Raw genomic sequence first — 22,201 nt, forward strand, 5'->3', positions numbered from 1 at the left:
CTTCTTCATCCTTAAGAAACAAATACTGCCACCATTTCTGCCCCAAACTCAAACTCCCTTTGTGCCTTCTAACCTCATTAGTATACCTGTGCTTATATGGAATACCCTTGCCAGGGGGTAGTGGCTCATGCCTTTAATCCCAGCACTAGGGAGGCAAAGACAGGCAGAGCTCTGTGAGTTCCAGGACAGCTAGAGCTACACAGAGAAATCTTGCCTTGGGGGAGGAAAAAAAAAAGCCTACCCTTGCTTAGTTCTCATGAATCCTTTAAAGGACACCAAGCTGTCTTTGTCGCCTCCTCAAACTCCATCACTCTTGTTTTGTTAAGGTCACCGCAATGGATGGGTGGCAACCTGCCAAAGATATCTCTAAATTCTAATCCCGAGAGCCTTTGAGTATGACATTATTTGGTAAAAGGAGATTTGCCACATAATTAAACATATGGTTGCCAGAAATCATTTAAGATGTAGAAGAAGCCTTAAATTCCATGACAGGTGCCTTTATGAGAAAAAAGCAGCAGGGGAGGGCCGGGTAAAGACAGAGACTGCTGAAGTGATACATCCCTAGGGCACGGAGGCTGGCAGCCACCGGCAGAAGACGTCAGGAAGGGCGCCCTGCAGAGCCTCATCACCTCCACGAGAGCTGTCTTCAGAACTGCAGACGACAGAACAGACGCACTAGCTTGGAGGTGGAGCACTGACTGGCCTTGCTATAGCTCTGGGTTCAGGGCCAGTGAGATGGTCCAGTGGGGAAGGGGATCTGCTTACTGGGGTAGTGACCTGAGCTCATTGCCTAGATTCCAAGTGATGGAAGGTGAGAATAAACACTTGCAAGTTGTTCTCTGGCCTCTGAATGCTTCCTGTGGCATGTCCCTCCTAAACGATAGTAAATGTGAAAGACTGAGTCTAATCCTTAGCACTGCAAAGCAAAGCAGCCACCCAGGGAAGCTGAACAAAGCAAGGCCTGAAAACAAAGTCGTCTGAGAGAATACCTCTGAGCTTTTAAGCCGGCAAGGTTGTGGTAGCCTAGGAAGGTCACAAACCATGCTACTCTTGCCTTCAGTGTTCCTTTGATGCACAGCAGTTTTAGTCCATTAAAACATCTTAAGCCAGGTGTGGTGGTGCACACCTTTATCTCAGCACTCAGGAGGCAGAGGCAGCCTGATCTCTGAGTTCCAGCCCAACCTGGTCTACAGAGCACGTGCCAGGACAGCCAAAGTTACACAAAGAAACCCTGTCTCAAACACAAAGCATAACAAAAACACGCCAAGTCCTGGTGTCCAGGTTCCCCGTTTCTATTGGATTTGCTTTCTCTGTGTCTCATCATCAAGCCCTTCCCAGGTCTGAGATTCTAGTCACTCTTCTGTCAAGTCATTTGAGTCATCACAGTGGCAAGCATGCATCACCATGCCCCCAAAGTGCTGAAGTCTGTGCTGCCCGTATTTCAAAGGACACAAAGGTTACATGTGAGCCTGGGATGCAATTTTTGAATACATTCTGTAACGTGTAGTCTTCCCTCCAGCTGCCTGGGTCCCGCCGATGTCTCAGTCCCCAAATAACACACAAGACACTATAATAAGCTGTTGCCCATTTGTTATGGTTTCTTAATGGCTGGCTCTGACTTAATTATTAACCCATAATTACTAATATATACTTTTATAGGGTCATATTTTACCGAGAACGACAGACTTGCGCCCTCTCCTCCTGGCATCACATGGTGACTCCTTCCTCTTGACTACTTTTCAACAGTCTTAGTTACTACAAAATAGAGATCTTCTTGAATTTAGGTCACACTTTTAGGAATGAATGCTGCAGTGCTAAAGGAAAAGACATTCATAAATTCACTGCCACTTTGGCAGGGTGAAGGGTGGGTCCAGATGTAGATTCCGAGTCTATTGAACAGAAGACTGACGATGGGCATGGCTGGCAGCACTCCTGCTCAGATTAACCCAAATGAGCTTCCCTACACAGTGGGATACTGCCCACTGAAAAAGAACGTTTTGTCCCTAAGTCAGAGGAAGAAGATACAGGAAGGTAAAGATGTCACCAACAAAACCAAAGAAACCAAAGTGTACCGGGAATAAATTCAGTGTTTTTAAAGTTCTGTTTTGTACATGTATGTGTACTTATATGAACATGCATAAGGTCAGAGGTCATGGAGAGGATCAGAAGGTGGTTCAGGAGGAAAGTGCTTGCCACACAAGTGTAAAGACCTGAAGCTCATCTGCACCCACCTAAGCAGCCATGGTCAGTGGTACATGCTGGGAGATAAGCAGGAAGATCCCTGGGGATTGTTGGCCAGTAACTCTAACTAAGCAGTGAGCTCCAGATTCAGTAAGAGACTATCTCCAAACATAAGGTGAAGGGACAGCTGGGAAAGACAGAATCAATGTCAGCCACTGGCCTACCCACATCCCCCTCACACACACCACACACACACACCACATAAAACACACACCACACACACCACACAAACACACCACATAAAACACACACCACACACACACACACACACACACACACACATACACACACACACACACACACACACACACACACACACACACACACACCACACACACACACACACACACACACACACACACACACACACAAACACACACCACATAAAACACACACACACACACCACACAAAACACACACCACACACACACACAAACACACACCACATAAAACACACACCACACACACACACACAACACACACACACACACACATACACACACACACACACCACACACACACACCACATACCATGTACATGCCACACACACACCACACAAACACACCACATAAAACACACACCACACACACCACACAAACACACACCACATAAAACACACACCACACACACATACACACACACACACCACACAAACACACACCACACACACACACACACACACACCACATACCATGTACATGCCACACACACACCACACACATACATGCACATACCACATACCACACAAAACACACACCACACACATACCACCCCCCCCACATACACACATACATACCACTTTACATACCACACACACACACACCACATAAAACACACACCACACACATACCACCCCCCCACCACACACACCCATATAAATGCACACACACAGGATGAAATCCACACAACCAAGGCCCTCGGCCCAGCTTAGCGGAAGCATCGACTTGGGAGGTGGGAGTTAGTTAGCAGCACTTGAGTGCTGGAGGCAGCAGAGCCAGGAGTTCAAGGTGCTCCGAGGTTTGAGGCTAACCTGGGCCACGTGAAACCATGTCTTAACCCCCACCCTGTAAAAAGTCCTCAGCACATTCTTTGGGGTCCTGTCCTTACCTACTGACTCCAGGGTGGTAGCCATGGAACATTTCTGTAAAGTGCTGTCTTTTGCACAGTTGGCAGCTTTCTGGATAGGCATACCTGGGATGGCCTGGGTAGTTTCAAGGATGTGTTAAAGTGAATATGCAGATTTAAGCCTCTTATTTGCATGTGGTCTTCAGCACTAGGTAAACACTGACCCACCTTGAGAGAGTACCTCAGACTGCTTATGCGGAGAGCAGGAAGAAATTGTAATTTCTGATGGTCAGGAGATACCACTCCTGTAGCCATAACAATAGCCTTTCTGCCTCGGGACTTTACCTCTGAAGAAGAGATATCTGTGCCAAACACACTTTCTCTGCTAAAGCCTTCTTTGGCTCAGAAAGCCCAACCCATCGTTTCTATTTACAGTTATCATCGTTATCCTGGGACCACAGGCCACCCCTCACACCTGAGACAGGGTCTGTGGAGTTCACGCTGTCCTGGAACTCACAGAGATCCTCCTGCGTCTGCCTCCTGAGTGCTGAGATTAAAGGCGTGCGCCTCTAGGTCTGGCTTCTCTTTTGGTCTCTTACAGTGGCTTCTACAGGATGTGATGGACAGCAGTCACTGCACTACCTTAGTGGAGCAGATGGTCCAAATCCCTACCCAGAGGCCTTTAAAGCACAGTTGTGCGAGCTTTTGTGTGACCTTGTCTTCTCTCCCTGCCTCTGATCCACCAACCAGAGACTTGCTTTTCCTGCCTCAGTAACTTCTGCCTTCTACCTTTTCTTCATAGAGAACTCCCAGCATGAAGAACTCCTTCATGTTATACCAGCTTCTGGAGTCATTTTCTCCCCCACGTAGCTCAGTCCTTCCCACCACAGCATCTGCTGCAGTCTGTGATTACACACTGGATCATATGTTATTGCAGCTCCAACTGAGCTTCCTCTAGAAAATAGCTGGGCTTCTGTCTATTTCTTGTTGGAGAAAGAAGAGGATAGCTCAGGGACAGGCACAGAGGTGGTTCTGTAAATATTTGCTCAGTGAATTCGACATCTTCTACTCCATCACATCTTGCCATGGGTGTCCTCCCGGAAGGGCTCTTTTAGTGAGAATGCCTCCATTCACAAGGAAAACGAGTTTATAAAAGCCAGAAGACTTTGTTTTTACAAACATATAAATTATTTTATTTACAAAGCCATGTTACAAAAGAAAAGCAAAAACAACAACAAAAAATACAATCGTTCAGTGGAGAATAAATACTTCCAGACCTGGTGCTGAACCACAGTGGTATCAACAGATAACGTTTTCGTTCTTTCATTTAGAAACTGTAAGCCATAGAGTTTACTATTTACACCTACTTCAGACATCTATTTGCTGACATCATCACAGGCATGGAATGGATTCTATCTGATAGTGCTAATTCATAAAGGTGCGGGACAAAGGAGGAAAATACTTAGTGTTACAAAATATGGATCATAGAAAAGAAACCCACTCTACGAGTGTGGCCTTTGTTGAGTATGATTGGACATGCGCTCTTCAAAATTCTTCTGGAAAAGCTTCTAAAACTGGTTAGTAGGAAAGGACAAATGAACAGGTGCAAATTCTTGTCTGTGCAACAATAGTTATTTAATTTACCCCATGACTGACCGGCTACATAAAACCCACAGAGTCTTGTTAAAGTGCCATGGGCTGACAGCATAACAAAATATAAGGTGTAAATAGAAAATTTCCTTTTTTTTTTAAACAAGAGTTCACTGAGAATCAGCAATAATAGAATACGCTGTATAAACTATTTTCTACAAAGGTTATCAGCGTTATTTACAGTTGGTACATGGATACAAAAGAAGGCATACAAGTTATCCAACTCGATTTTGTGATTTTTAAATTTTATATGGCTGACAGGTCTATGCATTGCGTTATGCCTAACATCCAGGCCGCTGAGGCTGAGACACGTCAGGAGCTCCTCAGGCAGACGGGGTGTGAGCAGCCAAGGGGCCGAGACAGAAGGCTGAGTGGGTTATGGGGAACAGAAAGACCCGGAGACGCTACTCTCCTGGTGCTGTAGGGGTTGAATTCTATGGGAACAAACACAAATGAAATCTTTTCTTTGCATTCCATTGTTTTTTCCCTAGCTACAAGCATTTAATACATTAGAGCGTAAACCTGGGGATGACTGTGAAGGAAGAAATACCGTGGGCTTTCCCTTTTTGCTCAGTTTTCTGGAACTGTCCTCACCTTTTGGTCAAAGCGGTCTCTCAAGAGAGTAAGCAGCATTGGGTGGAGAGCCTCTTTATCCCAGCTTTGGATGCAAGACACAGATCGGACCGACCTGAAGCCGGTTTGCTCCCTCTGTCTCTACGAAGACGCTATTTCTCAGAGGCAACCGTTTCAACCTCTGCTTTCCCTCTTTGAATAGAAGAGTTTATGGGCCGGAGGCTTATTTTGTTGCTGAGACTTGTTTTGTTTTTAATCCTGCAAGTTTTACAACTCAAAATAAATTATGTATTTATATATATATATAAACCAACAGACATCTAAAACTGAACAAGACAAAAACTGTGCAAAAATAACAAAGGTATGTACACACCTTTTGAGTCTGAAGAAATGTACAATAAAAACATAATTCAAAGAACATTTTAAAAATATAAACATTGCTTAAACTTTCCTAAGTTTCATATTGTTTTTGAAACTATTCTGGTCAGTTAGCTCTGTAATATAGTAAAACATAAATTATTACAAAATTAACACTATAAAAATTTACTTTAAGAATATCTTCTAAACTTTTTTCAAAGGCTCTAACCTTGTTTATAATTTCTTAAACATTTATAAGTTTTAAAATCTGCCTTAACCTTAAAAAAAATATCCCCCCCAACAAAAAATTAACAATCACCCCTTAAATTTGCAGTCCTTCCTACCCCAGACATAAATTAACCATCATATAAGTGCACTTTTAACACTGGAGAAAGAAAAATGAAATAACCCAACCAATGTCCTGGTAACTAACAACAACTCCTGACTTTAAAACAAAACTTCATTTTTATATTTCAAAGTTTAAGAATCCTGTAAGAAACACTGTCAGTGCAATTCCATCGACGGAAATAACTCCTTTGCAGACTCCAGTTCTGTGGCGAAATTTAGCAGTAGTCTCATCTTTGGGTTGGGAGAAAAGGGATGGGAAGGAGATCTTTGGGGAGGGAGAAGGGGTGTGCCCAGCTGCAAAACTAGCATCCTGATCTCAGGATGGTGCGGGCGTCCGGCCGGTCAAAGCGCAGACACCTGTTCTGGGCTGTGAATTCTCTTTCGGCTGTTTCTTTCAAACTCCAACATGAACAGCTTACGAGCCTTGGTGCTCCAGAGCGTCCCCGCCCACGCCTGTGCTTGCGGTTACCAGAGCTCTGGGCTGTCTGTCTGAGTTAGGGCACCTGAGGACCAAGAGCAGACTTGCCTAAGGTGTAGCTGTGCGATCAGTGGTGTTTCTTATTCCCTCAAGGGGTTTGACACAAAAAACTCCATGCGGACTTTTCTCTAGAGGACCCTTTCTGGCCCCGGACCCTTCCTGATATCTACAGAACTTTCGGGAGCTACGGCCTCTGTGTTACCTCATGAGGTGGCTTTCCTAGGTCTTATGGGCTTTCTGTCTCTGGCTGACCCCGCTTTAGGAAACTGCAGTGTGACCAGGGAAGTGCTCTTCAGAGTCTGTTCCAAACAGGCTCTGACCGGCACAATCATCCACAGCCATCGGGTTCCCACCGTCTTCCCTTCCTCTCAGGTCTCTTCTGCCCTTGTACCTGACCAGTGTATCTTTTCTGCACAGCTGGGCCTTGGCACTGAGTAAACCGCATCATTAAAGGGCCACTGTCCTCACGTTAGTGGCTGGCATTTGGCTCTGGACAAAAAGAACTGCAGAAACCAGTTGAAGAAACCCCCTCTGCCCTGCAATGCAACTCCCAGCGTGTGGTCCAGCGCGGCCGGCCGGTGGGAGCCAGAGCCTCTGATGGCCACTGGAGCACAGTGACTGACAGGTGGGTAGGAAGGGTAGGGAAGGAGAGAATGAGCTCTGCAAGCACTAACGTTCAAGAGCTTCTGTGCATGCCAACCTGGAACCGGAACCGGAACCGGAACCCAGTCTGCAGCCTCTGTTCGCAGGAGCACTAGCAGCATCAGGAGCAAGGGGAGTAGCTCCAAATATGGAAGAATGTATACGACATGATAAACGAAAAATAGAGAGGAAATACTGTTTTCTGTAAATCTCAAATTCAGGTTCTTTTGCCGTTTTTTTAAAAAACAAAACAAACAAACAACAACAAAAGCAACTAAAAATCCATGTGAAAAAAAGAAGAAAGGCAAAGCCACAGCAGCGTCCTGGAAACACTCCCCACACAGGCCAGTGCCTCCCTTGCCCTGACTCCGTCTCCTGGGGAGGATGTCAGCAGGGACTGGTTTGAAGTGGCTTCACCATCTTGTTAGGGAAGAGTCCTGATCCTGCCCATTCTGCTTGTGTTCTTCTAGGAAAAAAAAAGAAAAACTCGTCTCATTCAAGGTGATTCATGAGAATCCGGGGGGAGCCTCCATGTCCTCCTCTGTGACAGGAAGAAAGGAAACACTACCTGCACTGCTAAGAGCAGCTGAGCTTTGTAACTAAGAGGGCAGCCATGAAGGAGTCCAAGGCCAAAGGGAAGCATGGGACAAGTGCAGTGGGCTTCATGGGGTCTCTCCTGGACAGAGCGCTGGGACGCCCATTTCTATCGCTTCATTTTCCCCTCCATAGCATAAATGATACAGTTAGACACCTGATGAAGGCCTATAGCCCTGGGTTAAAACCGAGAGGCTTGGAGATTTGGGGTGCACAGACTAATCTTCTTGGTGAGGCCATCTTCATTTAGCTGAGTAAACTTTGTCCCTCACAGGGTTGCCACACGCTGTTTGTATTTTCTTCTCCCTCTAAGAGGCATAATTGCTTCCCTGCCTTTCCGCAGACGTGTGCACATACTCCTTCGGAGAAAGTCACTGACTGCTGGCTTACATGTTGATTACTCTCACTCCTTCAAGGGAATCAAGACCACGGCAAGTCTTCCTGAATGTTCCCACTGTGGAACCGCACACCGAGCAGGAACGACAGCTCACCCATGGTCTCGGGAAAGGCAGTGGCGGACACTAGCAACGCCCCTCTGCCTCCTTAATTTCACTCTCATGATGCCCTTAGGAGGCAGCCAGCTAACAAAGCAAAAAACGGACACCTAAAGAAGTAATGTTCAGACATCACAGCGGTGGTAATAACAGTCATTATACGAACACTCGACTGTGCTATGTGCCACAGAATGTTCTTGCTATTTTTCAGATACTTTACATGAATCAACTAATTTAGTCCTCACAGAGGTCATGGGCCCTAGGTTCCGTCATGGTTCCCATTGCATAGAGAAAGAAATGGAGGAGGAGAAATAAATTGCTCGAGGGCCCACAGCTAAGAACTAGAAGGTCCATGGTTGGAAGCCAGATTATCAGCTCCAATGGAGGGAGACTTGAACCAGGCTCTGACCCCAGTGCAGTCTTATGGGCCTGGTGTCAGCTCTATGTGGAAACTTACCTGTCGGCTGTGTCCTGGGCTGGATATGCTTGAAGGACTGGACTGTGACAAAGCTAGGCTGCTATTTTTTCCAACCTGAAAGACACCATGAACCCCCATTCAGACACAGAGGCGGCTAGGGAAGGATCCTCTGACGCTGTATGTTGTCAGGGCAGAGGACCAGGGCACGACTACATGCCTTACTCCCTTGACTACTCAGGGTGGATGCTCCCAACTTACATGGCAGGAAAATGTCCTCCCATAGAGAAAAAACAACTGTGGGAGCAACTCAGTCGTCACTCTAGCTCAAGGGCTCACAAGCCCATGCACCTCGGACAGGTGCAGGCCACCTTGTTTTCAGCCCTGGCTCCTTGGGCTGCTGCAGATAAAGCAGCAGGTCTGTCTGGCTAAGAGATCCAGCATTCAATCTCTTGTTCTTCAGAAACCAGTTTATCTAGCTGGGCTGCCCTAGCATGCGCAGGAAGAAGGGGGCGGGTACTGTGCCCCTGGGTACTGCTTCTCTGTGGGACTGTCCTTGACCCTGGCGGGGTGGGCTCTGGGGAAAGTTGATGCCAGGATTCAGTCCCATGGTTCCAACTCATTTGCAAAAGCAGCTCTTGCCCCCGGCCTCCAAACAGCTCCATCCTGGTCTTCATTCCCCGTTTGTATGGAGGCACAGACCTTTCCCTCACAGCACTGCTGTGTCCAATTTAATACCTTGGTGGAATTTTTTTGGCCTCTTACTTCCCAGATACAATTAAGAGGACCTACAAGCTCTCAGTAAGGCACAGTTTCATTTTGGATTTCTTTTGAAACAGGACCTCATGCAGCTCTGGTTGGCCTGGAATTCACTTTGTAGCTGAGGGTAACCTTGAACCTCTGAACTTCCTGCCCACATCTTCCCAGTGCTGGGATTACACATGGCTGCCATACCTGGCTCTCAGCTTAGGTTTCTTGAGCTTTCCTGTGGTGACTCCAGCCAAAGCCTTTTCTCAGTGGCCTGGTGACAAGCATTGAACTATCACTTTGTTGGGGGGTTGGGTGCAGCCTGGCCTGCAGGCAGCTATCAAGACTGTCCTGGTGCACACTGTGGGCGGCTTAGTCTGAGAGCCAACAGGCCAGCACTCAATACACAGGCACTTCAGGCTTGAGCAGAAGGACGAGAGCCCAGAGTCAACTCCTGGGTTTCAATCTCTCCCCACTATTCATCTGCTGTGTGACTTTGGGAAACCCCTCTAACCTCCCTCCATCTTGTTTGCCTCGTGCGTGATAAAACAGGTTGCTAACAGGTTAGGTATTGGGTTCTCAGATCTCAGTGTCTGGGGACATGGACCATCAGTGACATGCAGAGCTTTATCTGAAATGAGGGCAGCAATGGCCTTGCTGCTGCAGCAGAGGCTCGAGAGCCAGTGGGGCGGCCCCGCCTACCTGCCCATGGGGAACGCGGACTGGGTGGTCTTACTCCCAGCCTGTTCACCCCCAGGGTATCTGTCGGTGTACGGTCCAGTAGAAGAAGCTGCGTGTGCCTCCTTTGAGTCTGCAGACGACACCAGCTAGCAGTCTGGGGTCTGGGTAGGGAGCGGAGGGTGAGCATGACCCGTGACATTGGACCCATCTCACCTTGGCCAAGGCTGCAGCTGTCTGGCCCTTGCTAGTGTGTATGCCTGTGAATCCCCTCAGGAGGCTCTTCTTGGGGCTCTGCTAAGTGTCATATATGGGGACACAAAACATTAAGGTGGTGGTTCTCAACCTGTGGGTCACGACTCCTTATGGGAGCTGAACAACCCTTTCAGGGGGGATGCAGACCAGACACCCTGCATATCAGATATTCACATTATGATTCATAAAAGCAGCAAAATTAATTATGAAGTATCAACAGAAATCATTTTATGGTTGGGGGTCACTACAACGTGAGGAACTGTGTCATCAGAAAGGCAGAGAAGCACTACCTTCATACACCTCCTGTCTCTCCAGAGTCCCCACCCCTCAATGGGGCTGCCCTTGGGGTCTGATCTGGTAGTTCCCTGGTGATAAACCTGGGCTACCCTTCCAGAAGGGCGGCTCTCAAAGCCCACTCAGAGAAGGGTGAGGAACCTGGGGTCCTTCCCTCAGCTCCGAGCTCCCTTCTGGTGGGCCCAGAGTAGGAGAGGACTGTATCAGCAGCTCTCCAGCCTGAGGAGACAGCCTGGATTTGGGGAATGGAAACAGACTCTCAGGAAACATCCGGCTGTTCTCAGGCTGCCCACATCTCCCAGTGCACACTCTTGTGGGTGACCTGGCACTGAGCACTTCTTTTGCTATGGGGGAAAGGGGCAGTTTTGCTAAGGGTCAAGGCAGCTTGATGAGGTGAGGACAATCACCAGGAAGCAGAAGCAGGGCGCTCAGGCTGTCACTCTCCAGGTGGGACCTGATATCACTTAACCAGCCTGGGCCTCAGGCTCATCCTGCAGGGCCTCCAACAGATCAGATCAAACTTCTTAGCAACAAAACTCTTTAATGAAGTTGTCCTCAGAACAGACAAAAGGAACGAAGGAACTCACAGCGTCCCGTGATGACCGCTTTGGGCCCCTGTGCTGGGTCCATGCGAGAGCTAAAGAAAGTGATTACTGTAAAGTGCTTAGCATAGGGACCAGTAAAGTGAGGGTCTTACCAACAACTCTCAGAACCGAGGGGAGCATTGCCTACGGGGAACCTGGGAATAGAGCCTTGCTGGTGTCACCTGCAGCTCCCCCTGCCCCCCAGAGCCGATGAAGGCAGTACCAGGAGTTCCCTTACCTGCCGAGAGGTGGTGCTGTTAACGGGATCGGGCACGGGTGCAAGAAGGCTGGGCGGGTTCTTTTTGTGGACACTATTCATACCAGGCATTTTAGTGATCTTACAGGCTTTGCTACTGGGACTTGAGCTCTTACGCTTTTTTCCTTCTGATTTGTCAAAAGACAGGGGCAGAGAAGACACAGCGTTGTGTGAGGCCAGAGAGAGGTCCCCTGCATGGAGTGCAAGCGAGGGCACGGCGAGGGGACAGGAGCCACTGCTGCCACCCACAGCGCCCACCTGTCTCACTATGTCCATGGGGCTGCTGGGCAGCAAGGTCCGTCCTGAGGGCTCCAGCTTGGCACTGAGGGGGCTCAACCCGTTATTTGAGTTGTGCACGGACAGACTGTTAAAGGGAGGGGCTGCCTGATGGGAGTTCAAGGAGGAACTGGCATTCAGAACGCAGTTCTTTTTGTGGGGCCCTGACAAGGGAGATGAGAAGGAAGCCTGCAAGGGTAAGGAGGAGGAAGTCGAAGACTGCGGCTTCCTCTTTTTGTTACTTGGAGATTCGTCGGTACGAGCTGACGGGTCTTTGACTTTTGAGGATTTGCTGGTTTTGGTTTTGGATGGCTTGTGGGATGAAGAAGGAATGACAGCTGGAATTGGGGACACAGCGGATGGGGCCTTGAAGGTTGAGTCCATGATGCTGAGGGTTGCGGCCACGTGGGGGAAAGCTGTGGCGTGGGACATGAGGACGCGTGGGTCTGGCGATGCCACGAAAGCTGCATCGGAGAGCATGGCTGATGTCATTATGTAAGAAGACGTGAGTCTCGAGCCGATGGGAGCTGAAGGAAGATACACAGCCCCTGGGGTGCTGAAAGGCTGCAAAACAGATGCCGGGACAGGGGTGGCGATGTGGGCTGCTGGCGAGGGCATGGGGCTGTCTGCCGCAGGAGGGATCTTCCTAAACACGAGAGAAGAGCCAGAGAGACACAGTGAGACATTGGCTTGGCACCGCTTGGGAGACCTGGTGAGCTGTGATCAGCAGAGCTACAGAGGACACCCAGGAGGACCAGACTATGGAGAATGAAGCCTTGGAGGATGGTGAGAGGTGAAGGATGGTCCTTTCCTATGCTGCCCACTAAAGCAACACGACAACATTGCACCTATTCTCACCCTGGGGAGCCTGTTCTCAATGTTTAGCCACTGAAGACTGGCTGGTCTGGCTCATGAGGAAAAGGCAAATGCTATTAAGACTGTAAATACCCTAAGTAGTCTCCCCCACTTCACACACCGCTAGCTGTGATGAAAGTGGTTTTCAACAAGAAAAAAGGCCTTGGCCACCTGGACATGTCCCCTCTGCTTACTGCAACCTCTTCCACCTTCTTTCCCATGCTGCTTTCGGCTGGAGATATTCTGAAGAAAACGAAAAGAGCCATCTTCCCACTTGTCAGCATCCTGTTGTGTTTGCTACCCAATGCCTCTGGCTACTCTGTAGAGAGGCATTTCCACAGTGGCTCACGGCTACTGGATTGTGGTGGCCATGGAAAGCCATCTTGGAGAATGATAGTATCAAGTTGTTCATACCTCTCTCCCTCACTCTGTTTCAGTGGGGTTGGCACAGAGCTGCCCTTCAACAAGTCCCCTGAGGAAAGGTTAGAGTCCTGGACCCATGTGTCCCGGGGGGACCAGGAATTTAGGTGCAGAATGTGGGCAGAAGACCAGCATGTGAACGGGGGTTCAGAGAGCCATGGCTTTCTTGAAACTGATGGGGATGGTTCCCGAGGGCAAAGTGCATAGACCAACGCCAGCACTAGGCAGGGTGCCATTCTTAAGGCCTCTGCATACTTTTTTTTAGACAGAGTCTCACTATGCAGTCCCAGTTGGTCCTGAGTTTGTGGTCTTCCTTCCTTGGCCTTCTGAGTGTGGGGTTATAGATCTGTGAGAGCACGTAGCCATAAAACCCTCTGCCTTTTGACTTCTCTTGAAAATGGCTCTATTTCTGGTCCATGCTGTGCTACCCTTGGGACCAGGAGATGTGGGTACAGCAGTTATGAGATCACAGCCTGCTCCTAATTTTGAAAGAAGTAAGGGACGTTAGGAGCCAGAAAATGCTTCCTTGTTTTTTGCAGAGCTCTCTGTTTGTTCCCCCCAGTGTATGTTCTCAGGAGTCTCCCTTCTCTGAGGTAAGCTCTTTCTCTCACAGGGCAAACGGACCATCCCTTCTCCTCTGCAGGCCCGCTCCAGCTGAGAAGTTACCCTCTACTGACATTCCCCTCTGAAGATGACTTGTCTGCCACTTGCAGTAGAGCCTGTGGCTTCCACCTCGAGGGTGGAGTCCAGTGGCATCCTTGAGTACAGAAACAGTGTCTTTGAAACTGTCAGACCAAGGAGATCAAATACGAAAGTGTTGCCAAACCTACATCAGCCATGATGGCGTCTGAGAACTCTGAAGCCCACGGGACATCAGAGCTCCTGTTGGCCCTGAACAAGATGCTGCACAGATAGATACTTGCTGCGATGAATGGATGAGTGTGTGCACAGATGGATGAAGGGGCAGTGATGGGAAAGCAGATGATCTCAGCAGCAACACAACTGCATTGTCAGGGACTACGCATGCGGGGCAGGGATTCCCATGGAGGTCTGCATGCATCCTTAGAACGGTCTGGTCCTGCATAACCCTTTCCTGACAGGGCACAGACACATTCTTGGAGGCACTGGCAATGTTCTTGCTGTCTTTGTTACCCTACTGTGCTACTGCAGGTGCTCCCACCGCTATGTTATCACCAGCTAAATTCAGAGAAACAGACACAGGGGTAGATGTTTAACTCTGGACTGTAATAAGGTTAATTTACAAGTACCAGATAGTTAATTTACTTAAGCAGGTGGGACTTCATTTCGGGACCTTGAATGAGGTACATCTTAATGTCCCAATTTATATTTTTCTCATTAAACAGTACACATACTTCAAATTGTGCAGACAGGCAGAATTGCGGTCCTAAATCTTACTTGGCCCCTGCTCAAGATTGGAATGACTGCTACTTCTGGTATGTTTTCTAGACCTTTCTTTCCTCTCCTCTCCAGCCCTCAGTGGTAGAGGAGAAGTGGGAGGTGGGGTTATCCCTGCAAGCCTTTCCCCTTGTGCTAATAAGTTTCTGTGTTTCCCAGGTGCCCAATGGCAGCAGGTTTCACCTTTGCTGGGCTGCCTGACTTGGCACGCTGGCCTATAAGGTGTCCTGTATAAAAGCCCAGAGCTGTGAATAGATCCCTGATGGCTCCCATCCTCCCCTACCAGCTGCCATGGAGATCAGATGCTGACCTGGCTGAAAGCGAGCACTGTGCTGGCGCCTCCTGATGAAGACTTAAATGCTTGTTAAAGAAAAAAGAGTCTTGGCCGTTCCTTCTCTTCCTAATGTCTTCCATGCCCTCATTGGCTGCCATCCCTCCAGGTTCGGGCCCGCCAGGGCCTGGAGTTTGGGCAGCGAGGCTGAGAGGGCAGCGGGGTGCTACGCTCTCCAGAGTTGACACCCAGGCAGCCCCAATGTTGCTCAGTGACAGCAGATTGGTTAGGCAAGTCCTGAACAGAGGGGAGGGACCTGATGCCCTGTGGCTCGGGCTTCTGTGCCTGAGGAGGAAAGGAATATGAAGCTTGAGCTGACAGAGCACCAGCGAGCGAGATACAGACCAACACATGCCTTCCGCGTGCCGGGACTCACACTTGTGTAACGCAGCAGGCCAGGCAGCTGGGAGGTTACTGGGGCTGGCCGCCATGTTTGGAAGGTAAAGCATAAGGCCAGGTCATCAAATAGCCAAGAACTACATAACCCTATCAGGACTCTCCGTGGTTTAAATGCATACAAACAGAAACCAATGATGCCCTGCAGACAAGCAGGCAGCCACTCACGGGGAAGACGTGGTAAGCGTCTCTAGTGGCCCTTTCCTAGGTGATAACAGCCTCTGTCCTAAGACCCCTGGGGGGAAGGGTTGGGCTAGGGTCTGTGTGTGCAAAGGGGATAAACTGGCAGAGCTGCCCCGGAGGAGCAAGCTGTGGGTTCGGATTCCTCTTTCTCTGGATGCTCTGTTGCCTCCCCTGGGCTTCACTGGGCAGGCTCAGGGTCTCACCTGTTATGGGTCCTTAGTCTGGCATGACCCATTCTTTTATTGGAGTATACAGCTAAACTCCTTAGGAGGAGCGCAGGGTAGGGACACTCGGTGGTTAGCTAAGTGATCAAAATGTAGCTTCTTATTTGTCAGGGTTGAGAGGGTCCAGGCTACTGCTCCTTCTGAGGAGCATTCTCCGTTTCTCCCTTTTCTATAAGTCCCCTGTAAGGTGTAAGTATATTGGAAATGGTGTAAAGTATGGGTAACAAGCTGGAAGTCAGAGAGAGAGAAGGAGAGGTGAGGCCCTAGGGAGGGGGGATGGGCCCAAGACAAACTTAACCCACTTCACAACACTGTTCAGATCTGCCCTTTTGGCAACGGTACATGGTTTTTAATGAGGACAGCAACTAGCTAGAAACTGGTTTGTAAACCACTATGAAAATTTTACTATTGCTCCTGAAGCATTGACATCACAAACAGAAGCACACTCAACATCTTTAGACAACAACAAAGGCTTATAACCCTATGGAAAACACAAGGTCTTACCTAAGATCCTTTCGTTTGGTTGAGAAGGTTACCAAGACAACCATCTCCCAAGAAGACAAAGCAAACAGCACACTATAGGTATTCTAAAAGGCTGTTAATTAAAACTGACATTCAGAATCAATCAGGAATGCTGAGTCAGAATCATTCTGGTCTATGGCAAGCCAAGTGCTAGTAAGGTTAGAGCTCAGGTAACGGTAGGGCAACTCTCAACTTATAGTGCAAAGAAACTGCTCACTTACTTCCACATCTGTGAATTCAAGTGTTTTTCTACCATGGAGTTTAGTGCGAACCGAAAACGATCCCATCTTCTATCAAACACATAGTACCCCCGTCCCATGAGGCGACTCCCAAATGAGCAGAACTAGGAGGGAAAAACCATTTTAATTTTGATTACAGGTTAATAAGCTAATATAAAGCACACAGAGAAAAATAACATTTGCATAAAAACACACAGGGGTACAATTTTACTCAAAATAAAATAAACAACTTGTATTGAAGCCAAAAATATTTCTGTGATGCTATAGTTTGAGCTCTGGATTCTCGGCAGAACCTCAGTTAAGCCAGTGATTGTGCTATTCAGTTTTCCGTGGCATGGAGAGCCACACTCTTTACTTCTAAATGGAGCCAGTATTTTAGGATAGAAAACAACAGAACAACTACATCCAGAAGGACTCTGTAGTTCCATCCATTCATCACGCCACCTGTAATCTCTAGGAAGTTGGGCTCCCTGCCTCTGCTCCAGAAATGAGAAGGGACGGCTCTTTCTGTGTGATGCACAGACTGGCTTCCTTCCTCCTGGGTTGCCTTTCCATACCAGTCCAACCACATCTGCACTATTTTATTTATGTACGTGCTTTGGTGTTTGGCCTGCATGTATGTCTGTGTGAGGGTGTCAGATCTTGGAGTTACAGACTGTGAGTCCTCTGGGATAGCAGCCAATGCTTTTAATCGCTGAGCCATCTCTCCAGTCGCTAAAACACTTCTTTTAATTTTTGAGACAAGGTCTAGCTATGTAGCTCTAGATGTCCTGGAACTCACTATGTAGACCAGCCTGGCCTCGAACTCACAGAGGTCTTCCTGCCTCTGACTCAGCTGTACTCTCTATCTGCTCTCATGCCTCTGAGCTCTTACCCAGACCCCTCTGCCTGCTGGTTCCCTCTTGGCAATTATGATTCTAGCCTTTGATACCCAATTTATAGTTCTCATTGATAATGGCCTCATCTGACTAATCCTGCCACTGTGAACACTGATGACACATCTTCTCCACGTTATATCACATCTCACTTAGGCCTATCTAAGGCATAGCACATATCTTAGATATAATCACATATCAATGTTTAAGCTGTGGGGACTTAATTCTCTTTCTCCTCAGTATAAGGTTCATTGAGATAAGAAATAAAATAAACCACTGCATTGAAACCTTATGACTGAAATATCAGGAATTTAGTAAACACTGATTATAAAATCGGACAACTGAAGGCCAGTAGACAGAAATGAAAGAAGCAGCCTCTGGAAAGGTGACATTTGCTGGGTCTGGAGCTCAGGGAAGCCTCCAAATGACTCTATAATTCAAGTGTGACACCTTCCCCATCCCCCAGGCCTCTATTGGCTCCCTGGATACAAGCCCAGATTCAGTACTGGATTGGTACCCATTCCACAAACACATCCTGGAACCAGCCTTGGAATCCATTCTCAGGAGGAACTGTGAGGTTTTCCCTTTGTTGTTTCTGCTTGAGCTGGTTTGGGGGTATTAAAACCTTGCTACCCACAAAATCCAATACTACAAATTACTTACTACAGCAAGTTTTTACTGACCAAGGAGAAAAAACACACAGGGCAACTCTTCAGCACAGAAGGTGGCCTCCACCTCTCTGAGGGAGCTAGCCCTGTATAGCCATCACCTCCTCTTTTATCCCAATTGCTAAGGACTCATTGAACAAGGGTATATTGCAAAAAACAAACAAAAATGATTTACTATGTCAGTTGGCCATGAGAAAAAAGGACAAAGCAAAGAAACAAACCCACGGGTTTTCCATTTCTATCAGCAAAACATTAAGGGCCTATGATTGCCCTGTAAATGTGGCTAATCTTCTTTCTATGGCATGGTCTTGATGCTCTTTGCAGTCTGGTCTTTTGGGAGGGACCAGTGTCTCTTTCAGACTTGGAAGCTGGGGGCCCCTTTGGTTTGGGCTACCAGTGTATCTACTAGCTCTTAGACGGAAGGACAGGTAGCTGGCATGGCATAGCTCTTCACTAAGCCAGACCTCCATGCTGCTGTCCTCATCTGCAGTGTCCTGCCTCACGTGGCCCTGTCTTCCTGCTAACACAGCCACACATATGAGTTGATGTCTTATTTGCGGCAGTGACAGCGAAGACGCTACTCCTCCCAGACCTTGGAATGTGACACAGCCGGATCACCAGACTCCATTCTTTCTCTGCCACCTGCCAGCGCAGTGCAGACGTGAGGCAGGTTTCTGCTGAGTACACAGAAACGTCTGCTGGGGTTTCCTGGAAAGCTCTTGTTTTGCAGATGAAGAAAGCCCCCTTTTCTGTGTGTCCCCTTTCTTCCTGTTTAGAGTGCCACTAGGTGCAGATGTGGCCCTGGAGCTCATGCTGGTGGATGTATTAAAGTGTGAACAGCAAAGACATTTACAGATATAGGAGAGAGTTACACCAAAGTTGGAAGCACACCTACCTCTAGACTTCTTGTCACACGAGATAATGAAATGGTCCTTGTGTGAATATGGAGGCACTGGGATTTCTACAACTGCAGGCAAAATCATTACAACTGGTCCTCACTATCGTCACCACCACCTCCGGAAAGGGAAGCGGCATACACAGAGGAGAAGGAACCAGCCTTATCTTCCAGCAGTGTTGATTTTACTTATAAAGCCCCTGAGACTAGAGTCAATCAGAGCTAATCCTTCAGGCTCAGGCAAGCACCAGAATAAACCACCATGGAGACCACATTCCTAGGACCCCAGCACCACGATCTGTGGCTGTCACACCAGATACTTCCTTTTTCAGAGGGAAGTAAGGCAAATGTAAATAAACTTCCAGCTGATGCCCTGATTTCTCCTTCTGACACTGATGGCCATCTGAACTGTTAGCGTGTACTCCTCCAAGTGGCTGTTGCTGGTGAGCAATCACACTGATGTAAACCCTGCCCCTCTGCTGGCTCTGCTGCCAGACCATCATGCTAACAACAGTCAAAGAGAGCTATCAGGGAGAATGATGGAAGCTGAACCTGAGCTGCTGCTAAGACAGCTTCTAGAGCAGGTGCCTCTAGCTCATTCTCGACTAGAGGCTCTGTTCTCAGATGTGCAACATCAGGTTGGTTACCAAGGACATGTATATAGACACCATTTTTTCAAGCATTTTTAAAGGATTACCGCCCTTTCCTTCCACGGTCAAGGGCATCTCTAGTGCCATTCTGCCTTTGGGGAAGCCTTCTGATGATACTCTACTCTGGAGCCCTTCCCTTAGGAATGCAAGCCTCTGCTGCCATCACCAAGTGGTCTCTGAGGCACTGGGGACACAACAGGGAAGGGATAGAGGCCTACCGCAAGAGGTCTGGGGTGGTGTGTGGAGAACTGACAGTCTAACTTCTCAGATTCGTCGGCTCCGTCCATCTCCCCTTCATCACTGGACAGTCGGCTGGCAAGGTCACCTCCAGCTGGGGGCAGAGGGGGTTCTGGGGTGTAGCCACTGTGACTTGAAGATGCACTGCTGCTTATGCTGTTTGCAGATGATGGTCTAAGGGTGAGAGGAGAGAACACACATAAGTTTTCTTGAGGAAACCAGATTCACCTATCTCATGCCACCAAAAAGCAGCCCTGCCATGATGTCAAGAAGGGTGGGCCAATGGCAATATTCTAAAACAGAAAAACTAAGCATGAATGTTTGACAGTTCTCTACAATGGCCCACTAGAGCCAGGTGATTACTCTCTGCTTACTGCCTCTGGGGTACAATACAAGCCCAAGGGAAAAACCCAAGTGTAAGCAGAGGGACGGTGACACGTAAACCATGTGAACGTACACAGAGCCTGTCTCCGTGAGCTTAGCTACGAATACTCACCCAAGACTAAGTGCTACCAGCATTTTGGCTTATGTTCTTCTAGAATCCCTTAGTGTATACACATAATTTTTCTTTTAAAAAGCATAAGCCATTTTTAAGTAAGAACAAGATTTGAGACAAGATCTCATGTATGGCAGGCTTTGAGCTCATTATGTACTCAAGGATGACCTTGAACTTGTAAGCCTCAAGTCTTTGCCCCCTGAGCACCAGGATCATAAAAGGTGCCACCATGCCCCATTGATGCAGTCCTGGGGACCAAAGTCAGGGCTTCCTGCATGTTAGGCAAGCATTCCAACTGAGCCACACCCCCAGCCCTCAAGACAGATTTGTTTTAAAAGTATTATTTTACTTATGTGTATGGGATTTTGTATGCATGTGTGCCTGTGTCTGAGGAGGAGAGATGAGAAAGCTAAATCCCCTAGAACTTGAGTTACAGGTGTTTGCAAACTGCCATGTGGTTGCTGGGAATTGAACACAGGTCCTCTGGAAGAACAGCCAGTGCTGCTAACCACTGAGCCATCTTTCCAAACTTAACACATTTTTTAAACTTAATGATGTAGAAATTCTTTTGTGTATCATTACTTTTAAACATCCTCAAGTAATATTTACCACAATTTATGTAGCTAACCCTAAACATTTGTTTCTAAATATTCTGAATGGCTCTCGGGTTCAGCGCATCATGGCAGGACCTTGTTCTACAGGATAAAAGTGACCTGACCTTTTTTTTAAATTGCATCTTGGTTATACAGGGAAACAGCTTTGTTTGTTTGTTTAGAGACAGGGTCTCTATGTAGCCCTGGTTGGCCTAGACCTCTCTAAGTAGACTAAGTTGACCTCAGACTCAGAGGTCGGCTTGCCTATTCTTCTCCAGTGATGTGTGATTAAAGACACACATCACCATTCCTGGCAAAATGTGTGTCATAAGATGGCCTTGAACTCACAATCCTACTTGTAAGGATTCAGGAATTATGCTGGCCTGCCCCTGTCACCTGGCATAATGCACTCTGGCAGCGCCCTGGTCAGCCCAGGTGCAAAGGACCCCTTTAAAAGACAGACCCCGCCCACTTACACTCTCTTCCCCACTCCTCTCTTCCTGCTCTCTCTTTCCCGCTGTTCCCCTGGGGCAGACAGGACTTTTCCTGTCTCCCTCTTATCTGTGTCTCTTTGTCTCTTTCCTCTTTCCTTCCCCCTTCCCTCCCCTTTCTAATAAAACTTCTCTCTAAGCTCTGTCTGACTGGCGTGTTTGTCCCTCCACCTTGGTCACCCTTGCTGCTAGGGAGTCCACACAAGGTTCTCAGGAGCTTTATGCTAACACTATGGCTCCACCTCTTCAGCATGTCCTACTGGCGATTTTCACTTTTGAAAAGTGAAATGTCATGGTCTTTGTAACTCAAAAGACACTAACAAAAACACATTACAATAAAATCGCAAAATACTAACGTAACAACTGTTACGTTACGAGATTAGGTAAGTCTTCATCAATACATGGCTACTTTCCAGCATGCAGGGGAATTTTCATTTAAAAAAATTGAAAATAGAAACAAAAAGAGAGCCAGCAGTGATACCATATATGTAGGAAAGGGGCCCTGCAACCAGAACCAAAGAAATGCACCCTGACCCTGAAACCAGTGCCAAAGAAACACACTTTGTCCCTGGAATCAGAGCCAGTGAAAAAAATGCACTCTGGCCCTAAAACTAAAGCCAACAGGCTACAAAAGGACCAATGAAAGAAACACACTTTGGCCCTGAAACCAGAGCCAAATCTGACCCTAACCTTGTGCAGAAAACTAGCCAATCCCTGAGCAGGAGATTGAAATCTGACCAATCCCCACCCTGGAAGCCCTAT

General features: G+C 47.8%; 1 protein-coding gene across 19 annotated transcripts in view; it reads right to left on the reverse strand.

Moving 5' to 3' along the window:
- Positions 1-4,476: 4,476 nt before the first annotated feature.
- Positions 4,477-22,201, reverse strand: part of Atxn7l1 (ataxin 7 like 1) — a 225,631-nt gene continuing 207,906 nt past the window's right edge. For 12 of the 19 annotated variants that reach the window (XM_040743280.1, XM_021230725.2, XM_040743278.1 and 9 more), the window contains 6 exons: positions 19,841-20,033; positions 16,517-16,638; positions 14,950-15,255; positions 11,655-12,594; positions 8,901-8,975; positions 4,477-7,821 (listed from right to left, as the gene is read on the reverse strand). In XM_040743280.1, coding sequence (XP_040599214.1) covers positions 7,780-7,821; positions 8,901-8,975; positions 11,655-12,594; positions 14,950-15,255; positions 16,517-16,638; positions 19,841-20,033 — 1,678 coding nt within the window. In that variant the 3' untranslated portion in view covers positions 4,477-7,779. Of the gene's footprint in view, positions 7,822-8,900; positions 8,976-11,356; positions 12,595-14,949; positions 15,256-16,516; positions 16,639-19,840; positions 20,034-22,201 lie in introns of those variants that run through there. The other 7 variants (XM_021230731.2, XM_040743282.1, XM_040743277.1 and 4 more) reach the window with 5 other exon arrangements.

Source organism: Mesocricetus auratus, unplaced genomic scaffold (assembly GCF_017639785.1).
Source record: "Mesocricetus auratus isolate SY011 unplaced genomic scaffold, BCM_Maur_2.0 Super-Scaffold_15014, whole genome shotgun sequence".
Taxonomy (NCBI): domain Eukaryota; kingdom Metazoa; phylum Chordata; class Mammalia; order Rodentia; family Cricetidae; genus Mesocricetus; species Mesocricetus auratus.